This window comes from Gorilla gorilla, chromosome 6 (assembly GCF_029281585.2).
Source record: "Gorilla gorilla gorilla isolate KB3781 chromosome 6, NHGRI_mGorGor1-v2.1_pri, whole genome shotgun sequence".
NCBI classification, from domain to species: domain Eukaryota; kingdom Metazoa; phylum Chordata; class Mammalia; order Primates; family Hominidae; genus Gorilla; species Gorilla gorilla.
In genome coordinates this window covers 164,574,556-164,587,215 of record NC_073230.2, presented here as the reverse complement: position 1 = coordinate 164,587,215, position 12,660 = coordinate 164,574,556, and the positions used below count along the sequence as shown (strand labels likewise).

Genomic DNA, 12,660 nt, shown 5'->3' with positions numbered 1-12,660 from the left:
GACACAATTACGTAAACACTGGCCTCGTATGAGAGTTGTTTGGCCCCGAAAGAGGCCAAAATAATGAAAATGGCTATTCAACATATGGCCAGTGGAGGTTTGCGGCGGAGACAGGGAGCAACAAAGGGAAAAAAGACAAACTGTAAATCCAGCCTTTCTGCTGTTAGAGATGCTCAAAAACAAAACAGCTGTATAAGCAAACAGCAGTTCCTCGTATCATCAAATTGTGTATGCCTACCCACTCCTCTCCCTTTACACATCACAGTTGGAATTCTCATGCTAAAACAAAAATTATCTCTTCTACTTTATTATTTCACAAATGAATGGCTCCTGAAATATAACATTTCAACAAAAGTGAAATGTCGTTTTCTCTAAATTCAGATAAAAATGTAAAAACGGCATGTGGTAGACACAGTGGACACATATTTGTATTAAGTAAATTTTTCCTTGAAGACTGACTTCTAAGTAAAAAGCCATACAATCCCTAAAACTTAAATGAAAGAATAGGTTGGGCCCAGTGGCTCACGCCCGTAATCCCAGCACTCTGGGAGGCCGAGGCAGATGGATCACTTGAGGTCAGGAGTTCGAGACCACCCTGGCCAACATGGTGAAACCCAGTCTCTACTAAAAATATTTTTAAAATTAACTGGCTGTGGTGGTAAGCGCCTGTAATCCCAGCTACTAAAGAGATTGAGGCAGGAGAATCGCTTGAACCCAGGAGGTGTAGGTTGCAGTAAGCCAAGATCATGCCACTGCACTCCAGCCTGGGCAACAGAGGGAGACTCTGTATCAAAAACAAAAAAAGAACAAAAAAATCAATAATTTCTGTCTTTGTTTCTGAGATGTGCCATCTCTGAAATACAAACGAAATTCTAACTGAAATTACAGGTACATGATTTATTCCTAAACTACAGACTATGAAAGCTTTGTATGGAGGACATAGTAATAATTCTGAGAAACTGCTATTTAAGGAAAAAATCTATGGTAAACAGTAAAAAGGTAAAGATATTTTTATAAAATAAACAACTTCTGCCTAAATTCTATCTGTAATAACATCTCTCAAATGTAACGCACTCAGAAATACCTCTCTAGAGGCTTTAGGTAGCAAGGTCCAACAGCTTATGTCATCTTAGGGCATCAGGTCGCTCATTAATTCCTCCTCTGGAAGTATCTGTGGTACAGGATGATTTCTTACTACCAGATGACTGGAGTGCTGAATTTCTAAGACTATATGCAACATCACATGAGACTATAAAGCAGAAACTTCAGCCATTACCCCTGCTACTAACCTTTCATTTCAGACTGAGAAGAGAGAAATGTATACTAGCATACCCACAAAAGCTTACTGCCATTTGTTCTAAAGTTCTAGGGCTACTACAAGAAAATCTGAAGTTACCACGACAGGAGGCTGTGTAGGAAGCAGCGCAGGTCTGTGGTCCTTCATCCTGCCCCTCTCGGTGCTCTCTCTCCTCTGGTCCCCCACACCACGGCACATCAGCGGACCTCCTCGCCGTCCTCCCCGCCTGGAGCTGTAGCGTCCTTGTTTATGCTGTCGCTCCCTTTCTTCAAATTCAAGCAATGCTGCCTTGGCCTCTGCTGAAAGCTCTATGTGAAAAAATGTGTATGTGTTAGTTACTTTCCGAGAGCCCAAACTGGAGGTCTAGGGAGAGAACAGGAAAGAATGATGTGACAATGAAACTCTGCCACAGCATGTGCTTCACCCGCAGTAAACACCCAACTAGCAGCGGCAAGTACGATACAACCAGCAACACACACAACCCACTAGTGAGATCTGATAAATAAGAACAGGCTTTCCTTTATGACACAATGCAAGTGTTAACAATAAATTTTAAATTATTTTCATTTGAGACCACTGATATGTGCTGACTGAGGCTAAAAAGAAGCTGAAGTGAAATGTAGCCACTGCCCTCACACTACAAGGCATTTTGCAGTCACATCTTTTTTTCCCCCCGAGACAGAGTCTCACTTTGTTGCTCTGGCTAGAGCACAGTGGCGTGATCTCTGCTCGCTGCAACCTCCATCTCCCAGGTTCAAGCAATTATCCTGCCTCAGCCTCCCAAGTAGCTGGGACTACACAGGTGCACACCGCCACGCCGGCTAATTTTTTTGCATTTTAATAGAGACGGGGTTTCACCATGTTGCCCAGGCTGGTCCCGAACTCCCGAGTTCAGGCAATCCATCCGCCTCAGCCTCCCAAAGTGCTAGGATTACAGGCGTGAGCCACCGCGCCCAGCCTGCAGTCACACCTTTTACTGATGGTGCATGACATCAGTCAGAAGTTCTCTCTACCAGTCCTACAGCAGTATGATTTTCTTACTGAAGCCAGTAGAGCTATTAACAGCATACGACGGCACATAGACACAAGAACACAAATTCCTGATCATTCTCACTTAAAAACAAAACTATTAATGAACTCACTCCGAAGTCAAGGTGATTTCATAAAGAATAAAAAACTCAATTTAATACATATCATCTCAATTTTTTGTATTTATTTTCTTAAAACTTTACTGTGGAGCCTTCTCATATGCATGCAGACTGATAGAGAAGCCAAATCAAATGAGAGCAAAGTCACATGAGAAAACACTCATGCGAACACATGTGGAGTGTCCAGCAGCTGCTCACTGCTCTGCCCAACGCTTTAGGGATACAGAAAACATGGGCACTGGCCCTAAGAAACTTCAGATGGCACATTCTTCTAGGTTCCTAAAGGGAAACGAAAATGATTTAGCCACATATGGTCCTTTTACAACACTAGCTAAATTGGGACAACAGATCTTACACCACATTTTCTAAAAATGTCACTGAGTACATTATACCAAGACACCTTCTCCTGCCTTCTTCCCCAGCCAAGGGTAAGCTTTCAATATTACCAGAGTCTACCTTCTACCTTGGATCCCATCATCATCTCCAAACTCCTCCAAAATCTCTAAGTCACATTTTTCTTGAAATTGTTTATATGGTACCCCTCTCTCCTTCAAATAAAACTAGACCCCATTTGAAAGAAAATTTAATCTCTTCTTAACCAGCATAGACTTTTATTCTAATCTTGACTACATGATTAGTTCACACACACATTTTACGCAGTGAATCAGCAATTATTTTTCTAGTGGTTCTGAGTGTCAAGATTAATTTCACTATCCTCAGTAATAAAATGGTTTCAAATGACATCTTTAATCAGCAAGTAAAAATGCTTTCCTCCAATTGAGACAAGCTGTCACAAAAGGTCACCAAAATATGACAGGATGGAAATTACATTTGTAACTTCAACTGAAATGTTAATTTCCCTTTAAGTGTTTTCTGAACTATGTCCAGATTCTAAAGAGATACATACCTCAATGTAACAAAGTTTTACACTGCACTGTCCCTTTCTAAAATGTTAAGAAAAATAGATTTGCATGCAAATAATTTTATAATAGTTGAAATACATATAGAATACACAATTTGTTTCGCAAAATAAAAATAACAAATGACAGTCTGACATTTTTTAAAAGATAACTGAATCAAGAAAATTTTAAAGGCCCTGCAAATATAAGGACCATTAAGTATAAACCCTTGAACAGTGAGGTATTGCTGGCATTAGCAATTCTGAATTGTTTGTTACTACCGAGAAATCTCTCTCCCACAGATCCTCTGAAATTAATGATATTATTTCAAGAGAATATTCTGTGGGTGTACAAGCAGGTTCTTTAGGCTACAGCAATAAAAAACAACATGTAACACGTGCCAATGAAACTTGGAATAAAATAATCTGGAAGCCTACTCACAGATAATGGATTAAAAATAAATGCAGTCTAACTAAAATAAATGCAGTCTTTCATTTATGGCTTACATTGCTTTCTAAGGCAATCCAAGGGCCACCTCCTAGACGAAAAGAGAGCTCTCAACTTGCAGGACTGGCAACTGGGGGACACTGGTCAGTGACACCATCTTCAGAAATGGCGACTGGCATTTTCACAGTGAACCATTCCTTACACATGCCTACTCTGTAGCCCGGCTCAACTGAGCTCCAGGAGGGAGTTCAGCACTTACACCCTACAACATCCTCTGTATGTAATGAATTAATTTATTTCCTAGGTACGTAGTTCTGTATCGTCCTTGGGAAAACTGAGAACACTGTCACTCAAATCTTTTTCTGTAAGGTTTAATTTCCACAATCCTGATAGAGCAAAAAAAGCTAGTCAATTAAGATCTTAACCTAGATGAAAGCCCAGAATTCTACTTCTAATCCAACCTGCATTCAAAATACCAATCAACAACTGTGCATAAAACTGTTCCTTAACTGCTGAGGCTGTCACATATATGAATGTTTTTCACAGAGATGTGAATGTGAAAAAAGACTAAAAGTAACCAAAACTCCCTCCTAGATTGGAAGATAACTCGTTTCACATGTAAACTTTTAGAGTCAGAAATTGGGGATACCAGTGCATCATCTGATTCTCCCTTTTAAAGAATGAAGTGCTCTCAACACTAACAATGATATCAGCGAAAAAAAAAAAAAAAAAGTACACCTCATATAAGACAACAGGTACTCTGGTGGCAAGATATTTTAATCCAATTACAGAGTAGGCAAACAGCTTTACACAATCAAATAATTATTTCTACAAAGAACCTGAGACTGTTCAGGTTTTTTTATTTTGATCTCTAGGAGCACACAAATAAACTGATGTGTAAAAATGTATTCAAATGTCTAGTTTACCAAATACTGAGGCATTATCTCTTTTTCAATATATATTTCCTCAGATGTAAAATTCATCTTTTGTTTGGGGGGAGGTGCTGAAGGTAACAAGAGAATTCACTGTTTTAGGAAACCAATCTTTTGACGGACAGAAAAATCCTCCTTTGTGTTGGGAAAAATCCTAACTTTACAGTTATCTGAAACTCACGTTTCCAAGCACCAAGCTTTCTTAAGTAATACGGAACAGAAAAAGGTACTTTTAACTATGGTTTCACCTGCCCTATCATCTTGCCAAACAACCACATTCTACACAAATGCAGTTAAGTGCTTTTTTACTGTTTCCGAGAATGGTCACTAGTCAAGCTGTATATGTTTACAGCTACTCTGCCTCTAAGGGTCTCATACTCTTCCCCCATAATTCCAAGGAGAGGACTTGCCCACCACAAACCAACCTTTCCAGCTTCTTGTCCCAGAATTACATGAACACCAAGTTTCCCGATGCCTTAAAAAGCAAAACAGATTTAATACAAGTTATTTAAATACACGAAATTGTCAATGACCTTGGAAAGAACAAAATGAGGGAAAAGTCCTGAGAAGAAGGAGACGCAGGACTGAAACAGACACTAAGCACACATGCAAGCTGGCCATCACTGCAGAACAAGGATGTTACTAGTGGTTGGGTGGAGGGACAATGAACAGGGATGAGATGACGCAGCTGGAAACCAGGGAGGTGGGAAAGGCAGAGAGGCACCACAAATCAGGGCAGGGTGGTACAGAAGAGGGAAGACGAGCCATGAAATCCACAGCCGGCCCACAGGGAGCAGACTACAGAGTTGGGGAAAGGCCCCCATTTGTAATGTTGTCTAGCAAGTGAATTAATAGTCTTAGAACTTGTAGCTACCTGGGGAGTTCTCAGTGACTATGCTTTTATACATCATGTTTTAAATGTATGTAATCAAAGCCACAGCCCAGATAACAAGACCCAACAAAAGAAGCAGTAGTGATGACTAATCCTTCTCTTCCTCCATCCCTCCCCAGTTCAGGAAGCTTTATGCCTTCCAGGTGGTGGCTGTGGGTTGCCCTTAGAATTCCTTAGTATTCTGCCAGGTATGGAGAGCTTTCCTTTGTCCATCTCATCCCAAGCCAAGACTGACATGTCTCTGCTCAAGTAGACTGTTCTGTGATATTACCAATTCCTCCTGTTGATGTATTTTGTTTATTCCCATCCTTCTGTTTTAAGACCTTCGCTCCATCTTTCACCTAAGGCCAATGCCAGACTCTATTTCTTAGAAATTAAAGATGCTTCTAAGAAATCTGCTTCAGCTCAACTGGCAACTTCATATCATAACTTGAAAAAAGTCTAGGGAAATCTTGGGCCACAAGATGGAGTAGTAGTAAACTAGACCACAAAGAAAAAGAGAAGATTCTAGAAGAATCTCTCTGAACAATCTTGCCTAGTAAATTAAGATAATATTGGTTGACTACTGCTAACTTGTGCATCTTTGAAGCTTAGTGTCCTCCCACAGAATTCGTATCTGCTACTTAAAGATACAGGCTCATGTTTTGGACAAAAAAAAGACTATGAATAATGGTTTTAAAAAGTAATTAATCATGAAAGGTAAGTCTTGATTCTTACCTAGACCAAGACCAGATGGCAGGCAGAGCCCCTGTGTCCTCCCGCCCTCCTGCCTGCCCTCCTCCTTGGAAGGACAATATCCCAATGGTTCTGGAAGCACCAGTGCAGGAGCAGCATTGCGTGGGAACTCATTAGAAATACAACTTTCTAGGCCAAGAGCGGTGGCTCACGCCTGTAATCCCAGCACTTATGGAGGCTGAGGCGGGTGGATCACGAGGTCAGGAGTTCAAGACCAGCCTGGACAATACGGTGAAACCCCGTCTCTACTAAAAATACAAAAACTAGCCGGCGTGGTGGCACGCACCTGTAGACCCAGCTACTTGGGAGGCTGAAGCTGAAGACTCAGTTGAACCTGGGAGGCGGTGGTTGCTGTGAGCCAAGATTGTGCCACTGCACTCCAGCTTAGGCAACAAAGCGAGACTCTGTCTCAAAAACAAAACAAAAAAAAATACAACTTTTTTGGGCTCTACCCTATATCTAATCAATCGGAGAAGCTGGGAGTAGGTCCCAAAATCTGTGTTTTAACAAGTCCTCTGAGATTCTAACACTCACTCAAATTTGGAATCACTGCTTCATTCCTTGCAGTGGACACTGAAAAACACTGTATAATGAGGGGTAGGGTCGCTATTAAAAGTCTTCGTGAATCAGCAGCAGTCTGTAGTAGACCTTTTACACAGCAAGCTTTGCTCAGAGTGATTATTTCTATAAACAAGTCAACTTGTCTCATTAAAGTCAGAGGAACTGCAGAAAACACAAAAAAAGATAGCTATGAAGACACTAAAAGGTACAAAATATAAACCAGTCTTGTCCAGAATTCGCCCTGACAACCTCAGGGTCTTGGGAAGGGTCAACATGGCCCCACAGCTACCATCCCCATGCCACCTTTTCAAGACCAGCCAGGAACCACAGTATGTACAAGAGCAGCTCTAGGCCACAGACTCAAAAAAAATTTTTTTTAATTATCTTAAACATTTTATTCAAGCATTTTAAATCCATAAACAGCAATGATTTTAAAGAATGAGTTTTACAGTACCATAACAGCACTCACTCCAAAGTCCAGCCACTCTCCGGACGGCAGCCGCAATTACCTAGTCAACCTTCTTTGCCTACTTTGATTAATTACAGCAATACTATGGAGGAAGTTGAAATGAGAGTGAAGGAGGATGGGAGACAGGCAAAAAAGTTACCCAAAGTTTCTGGAATGTTCCTTCTCTCTCTAGTTACATCTGAGAGCCTAATAATTGTTCCTTCTTTCCTTTCAGTTTTGAAACGTAATCGTCCAGATTCTTCATCATCTTCTTCTTCTTCATCTGATTCTTCTTTGATGTCCTTTTGAAGTTCCAATGTTTCCATACCTCCCTATATTGCAGACACACAAGGCAAAAAAACGACAGTAAGTTCATATTCTTTTGAATTAAATATTAAAGAATGCTAAAATATTTAATTGTTTATATTTAAGATGTAAAAAATACTGCAAAATGTCCTGTTAAAAGGCCACATGAAACCCTAAGCTGACTCCAGGAGAAAATAACCTTAAACATTAACAGTTAATGTTCAAAAAAAAAAAAAAAAAAAAAAAAGGTCAAATTCTTGCTTGCAATTAATAGACAAAGTCCTACACATCATTGCTGCTTACACGTCTGAAAATAAACAAATTCCAAAAATTCCTGCTGAACTTATTGCTTTGAGTTTAATACAGATCATAGTGAAATTCAATGTATTAATTAAACTAACACTAAAGTTCTATGAGTTTATTGTAACTTAAAGGCTCAACATTTTATAACTCTGACCCCACCTACCTTCCCCTTCACTGCCAGACAAGCAGTCCAAATGTGCCGTTGTACTGATGTCGCCTCCAAAATCCTTTCATCATTTCTCACTCCTTTTTACTTCAATCTCACTGTCTAGAGTTAATTTATCACTATCTTTGACTGAGACTATTGAAAAGGAGAAACTTTTTTTCTTCAGTCATGTCGTCACACTAAAACCAGCTTTTATCTGAAATTTTATTATATCAGTATTCCCTACAAAAATTTTCCCTAACCCCAGCCCAAATTAAAAGTAATTTCTTTGTGGACAATTCTTACTGCCAAGTATCACTCATGTTCCTAGTGAAAGAATCACCTCTCACCTCAGATCAGTCTCTGTGACCCACTCTTAGACATAAAATAAGTACCTACAGAGAGCAAGGTTAATTTAGATACTTTTTATCAATGTAAGGAGAATATATTTGCTCCTTTAGTCTCATGATTTGTAATATGTAAATGTTATTTACTCTTAATAGAAGTAACAGTGAACTTTATTAGAAAATGCACAAAAAAAAATGAAAACAAACCAATGACACAATCATTTTATATTCTTGCCTTTTTCAGTATTTTCTGTGTAAAAAGACCAACTACAAATGCACACTCTACTGTAAATCCTCCCAGTGGAAAAAGATCTTCCAGAGCGCAAATGCCTGAACAGCAGGAGATGACAGTAAACTACAACTTTCACCTTAAGCCTGACAATTACAATACCCCCACTCAGTATGCTGACGTCCAGCATACCGTAGAATTTTAAAGTACCAAAATCTCAGGATTTTTGCTGGTTTGATACCATTATTTCTGTACTACTGAGTGTTTGAAATCAGAATGGACGCCTGCAAGGTACGTGCTGCACCACACTTTCCAACAGAACCAAAGACAGCTTCCTCAGGACGTCTCTTCTCCGCTCCCATGATGCTCTAGAGCAGCACTTCTCCAATTCAATGCCCAGTCATCAGTGGAAATCATGTTGAAAAGCAGATTCTGACTCAGCCGATTCAGGGTGGGGCCTGGGGTTCTGCATTTCTAACAAGCTCCCAGGTGACGCCAACATTTCAGGTCCACAGACTACACTGAGTAGAGTAGCAAGGCCAAAAGGGAGGAAAAGAAATCACTACTAACAAAGCAAAGATTCTACAAAGTCATCTTCAATTCAACTATTAACAACTGTAAGCACAGTTCAAAGACTTTCCAAACAAGTTTAATGTAAAACAAGACAGCACGGAAATTAATATAGCTTATTCTGCATCCAAATCTCCATCTAAGAAATCTAAAGAGGATAAAGATGAGCTGAAAATTGTTTCTTCCTAGATATTTACCCTAGAGAAATGATACCTTATGTTCAAATAGACCTATAGGAAAATGTTTATTCTATTCAGGATCACTACAACTGGAAACACTTAAATGTCCTTCAATGAATGAATGGATAAACTCTTGTACATCCAACCCACAGAATGCTACTTCGCAATAAAACGGAATGACCTATTGACATAACAGGGATAAAACCATAAAGACATCATTATACTGAGTAAAACAAGTCAATCTCAAAGGGTTATACACTGCAATGATTCCATTTATATGACATTCTCCAAGGAACAAAATTACACTGGTAACCAGTGGTTAGGAAAGAAGGAAAGGTATGGCCACAAAAGGATAGCACAAGGAATATTTTTGAGTGATGGAACCATCCTAGAATGCAAACTTCTGGTCCAAATCTTGGGGCTCAGTTAATCCTTGAACTACATCAAAGATTAGGGAAACTAAACTGACAAACCACCAAACACGGCTGATACCACTTAACTGCAGACCATTTGACAACATTCACTAAGCTAGACTTAATTCTTCAGCCTCTTATTCTAAATATGGGGCTTAAAAAATCCATCTCCCTTGACCATATGGTTTAGAAAATTAACCTGTCTGCCAAAACGTTGACCTCCTGTATAATTTTTTTTTTCCCTGAGATGGAGTCTTGCTCTGTTGCCCAGGCTGGAGTGCAGTGATGCGATCTCAGCTCAAGACAACCTCTGCCTCCCAGGTTCAAGCAATTCTCCTGCTTCAGCCTCCCGAGTAGCTGAGATTACAGGCGTCCACCACCCCGCCAGGCTAATTTTTGTATTTTTAGTAGAGACGGGGTATCACCATGTTGGTCAGGCTGGTCTCGAAATCCTGACCTCGTGATCTACCCGCCTCGGCTTCCCAAAGTGCTGGGATTACAGGCCTCAGCCACCACGCCTGGCCTTCTGTATAATTTTTAACAAATATTACCTAGCATGGCATTGACAAGCTACATTCCACTGATGGGTAGTGTGCTGCTACAATATAAAAATCAAACTATCCTAAGACTATGTTGTGTAAACGTTTAAATGTGCATGTAAATCTTTCATTTCACTACAGACATTGACAAAAATAGTCAAAGGTTTGATTTTTAGTTACTGATTTATTGTGAAAACCTGAAAGGTTTATTTTTAATCCTTAATACAGACTGCATATGAAAATCACCATCAAAGTACTTAAAAAAACAGAGAGGTCCACTTAGGCTTTATTTCGTAAATGTAGAAAGAACTGGAAAAAGCAAAGAGGGAACAATACTCAGACTTGTATATATTTTGAAGTTCTCCAGCTAATTCTGAAATGAAACTATGATCTCAGTGTTCTGAAAGAAAATTCAATATTCTATCCCAAAATCTAAACAGAAACAATGGGTAGTTCTCTGAAACACATACACCACACACACACACACACACACACACACACACACACACACACACAATCTATATATATAGAGTGCAAAAGAGAAAACATTGCTTACAAAAAGCTCACTAAGTTTTTAATGCTTATTGATAGAATTATTGATACATCATCAAATAAAAATGAAAGTCATTCTACCAACAGTGAAAATTTATGGGTTGGAAAGACTAAGCAAACTGTGCAAAAATTAGAAGAAAAAGAATTACAGACCAGTGTCCTTCATTAATACAGAAACAAAATCTTTTTTAAAAGTAAAAGTACACAGAATCTCACCAAATATAAAAAGGATAATACATCACAACCAAGTGGGGTTTATCCAGAAACATGAGGTTAACACTCAAAAATCAGTCAAATCTTACCTGAAGAATTCCAAATCTATGGAGATACTCCTCCTCCTCCTCCTCCAGGAGGTGGGGCTTAAGTTGCTTTCCTCCCCTCTCCCCAGAATCCCATCCTCTTACGGTAGCCTACACTTAGTGACTTGTTTCCAAAGAACTGAATAAGGAAAGAGAAAGCAACATTACAATGAAGAAAACTGGCAGACACTGCCTGACCCAAATGACCAGGGTGGGCATTGCCAGGGGCGTTGTGGATGTCATGTGCCCAGTGGCACAAGGGTTCCATAGTGTTCTTTCCAAAATCCACAACCTCAAGCTAATCATGAAAAAAGCGTCAAACAAACTGAGATTGGGAGACATTGTACAGGATACTCAGCCAGCACTTCCTAAAGCTGTCAAGGTCATGAAATACAGGGAAACACTAAGAAACTGTCACACAACAAAGGGGAATGGAGAGACAACGATGGGTTATGTGGCTTGGGTCCTAGACCAGCGAGAGGCCATGAAGAGAAAAACCAGTCAAATGGAAATAAAATCTGGAACATGGTTCATCATTTTTTTAAGTTAATTTAATTCACAATAAGGAATAAAAGCCATATAATTATCTCAATAGATGCAAAAAAGAAGCATCAACAAAATTCAATACCCATTTCTGATTTTTAAGAAAATCCCAGCAAACTCAAAATAGAAAAGACCTTCTTCAATCTGATATAAAAACGTACAGCTAGCATACTTAATGATGAAATAAACATTTTCCCCCTGACATCAGGAACAGGCAAGAATGTCTGTCCTGAATGTTTCTAGTCACAGAGTACCGGAGGTCAATGATACAAAAGAAAGAAAGAAATGGATATAGATTGAAAAGGAAGAATTTTAAAACTGTCATTATTAACAGGCAATATGATTATTAAGATGTTAGTGTCTCCCAATATGATTTAAAAACACTATCCATTCTCTATCAAAATCCTAACCAGACTTTTAAGTAGTTATTCACAAGTCCATTCCACAATTTATACAGAAATTCAAAGGACCATGAATAGCCAAAATAATTAAAGGAAGAATAAAATTAGTCGATTTACACAACATGCTTTCATGTTACAGTAATCGAGACTGTATAGTACTGATATAGGGATACAAAAACAACAGAAACAACAGAAAAGAGAACCAGAAAGAGACTAAAACCTAATTTTATTGTCAGGACAAGCACTGTGGCACTCCAAAGGGAAAGGAAAGTCATTACAACAAATAGTGGTGAACAATTAGAAAAACGTATGGAAAAAACGGAATCTCATACCACACACACACACACACACACACACACACACACGCACATATTGAGATAGATCATAATCTTAACTAAAATTAATACTGTAAAGTGTCCAGAAGAAAACAAGATAATAACTTTGGAGTAAACAAAGATTTCTTAGGTCACAAAAT

General features: G+C 39.1%; 1 protein-coding gene across 7 annotated transcripts in view; it reads right to left on the bottom strand.

The window, feature by feature from the left end:
* Positions 1-12,660, bottom strand: part of RBM33 (RNA binding motif protein 33) — a 135,308-nt gene that overhangs the window by 72,883 nt on the left and 49,765 nt on the right. For all 7 annotated transcript variants that reach the window (XM_055347518.2, XM_019031288.4, XM_019031286.4 and 4 more), the window contains 2 exons: positions 7,520-7,691; positions 1,397-1,605 (listed from right to left, as the gene is read on the bottom strand). In XM_055347518.2, the coding sequence (XP_055203493.1) occupies positions 1,397-1,605; positions 7,520-7,691 (381 nt within the window). The remainder of the gene's footprint in view (positions 1-1,396; positions 1,606-7,519; positions 7,692-12,660) is intronic.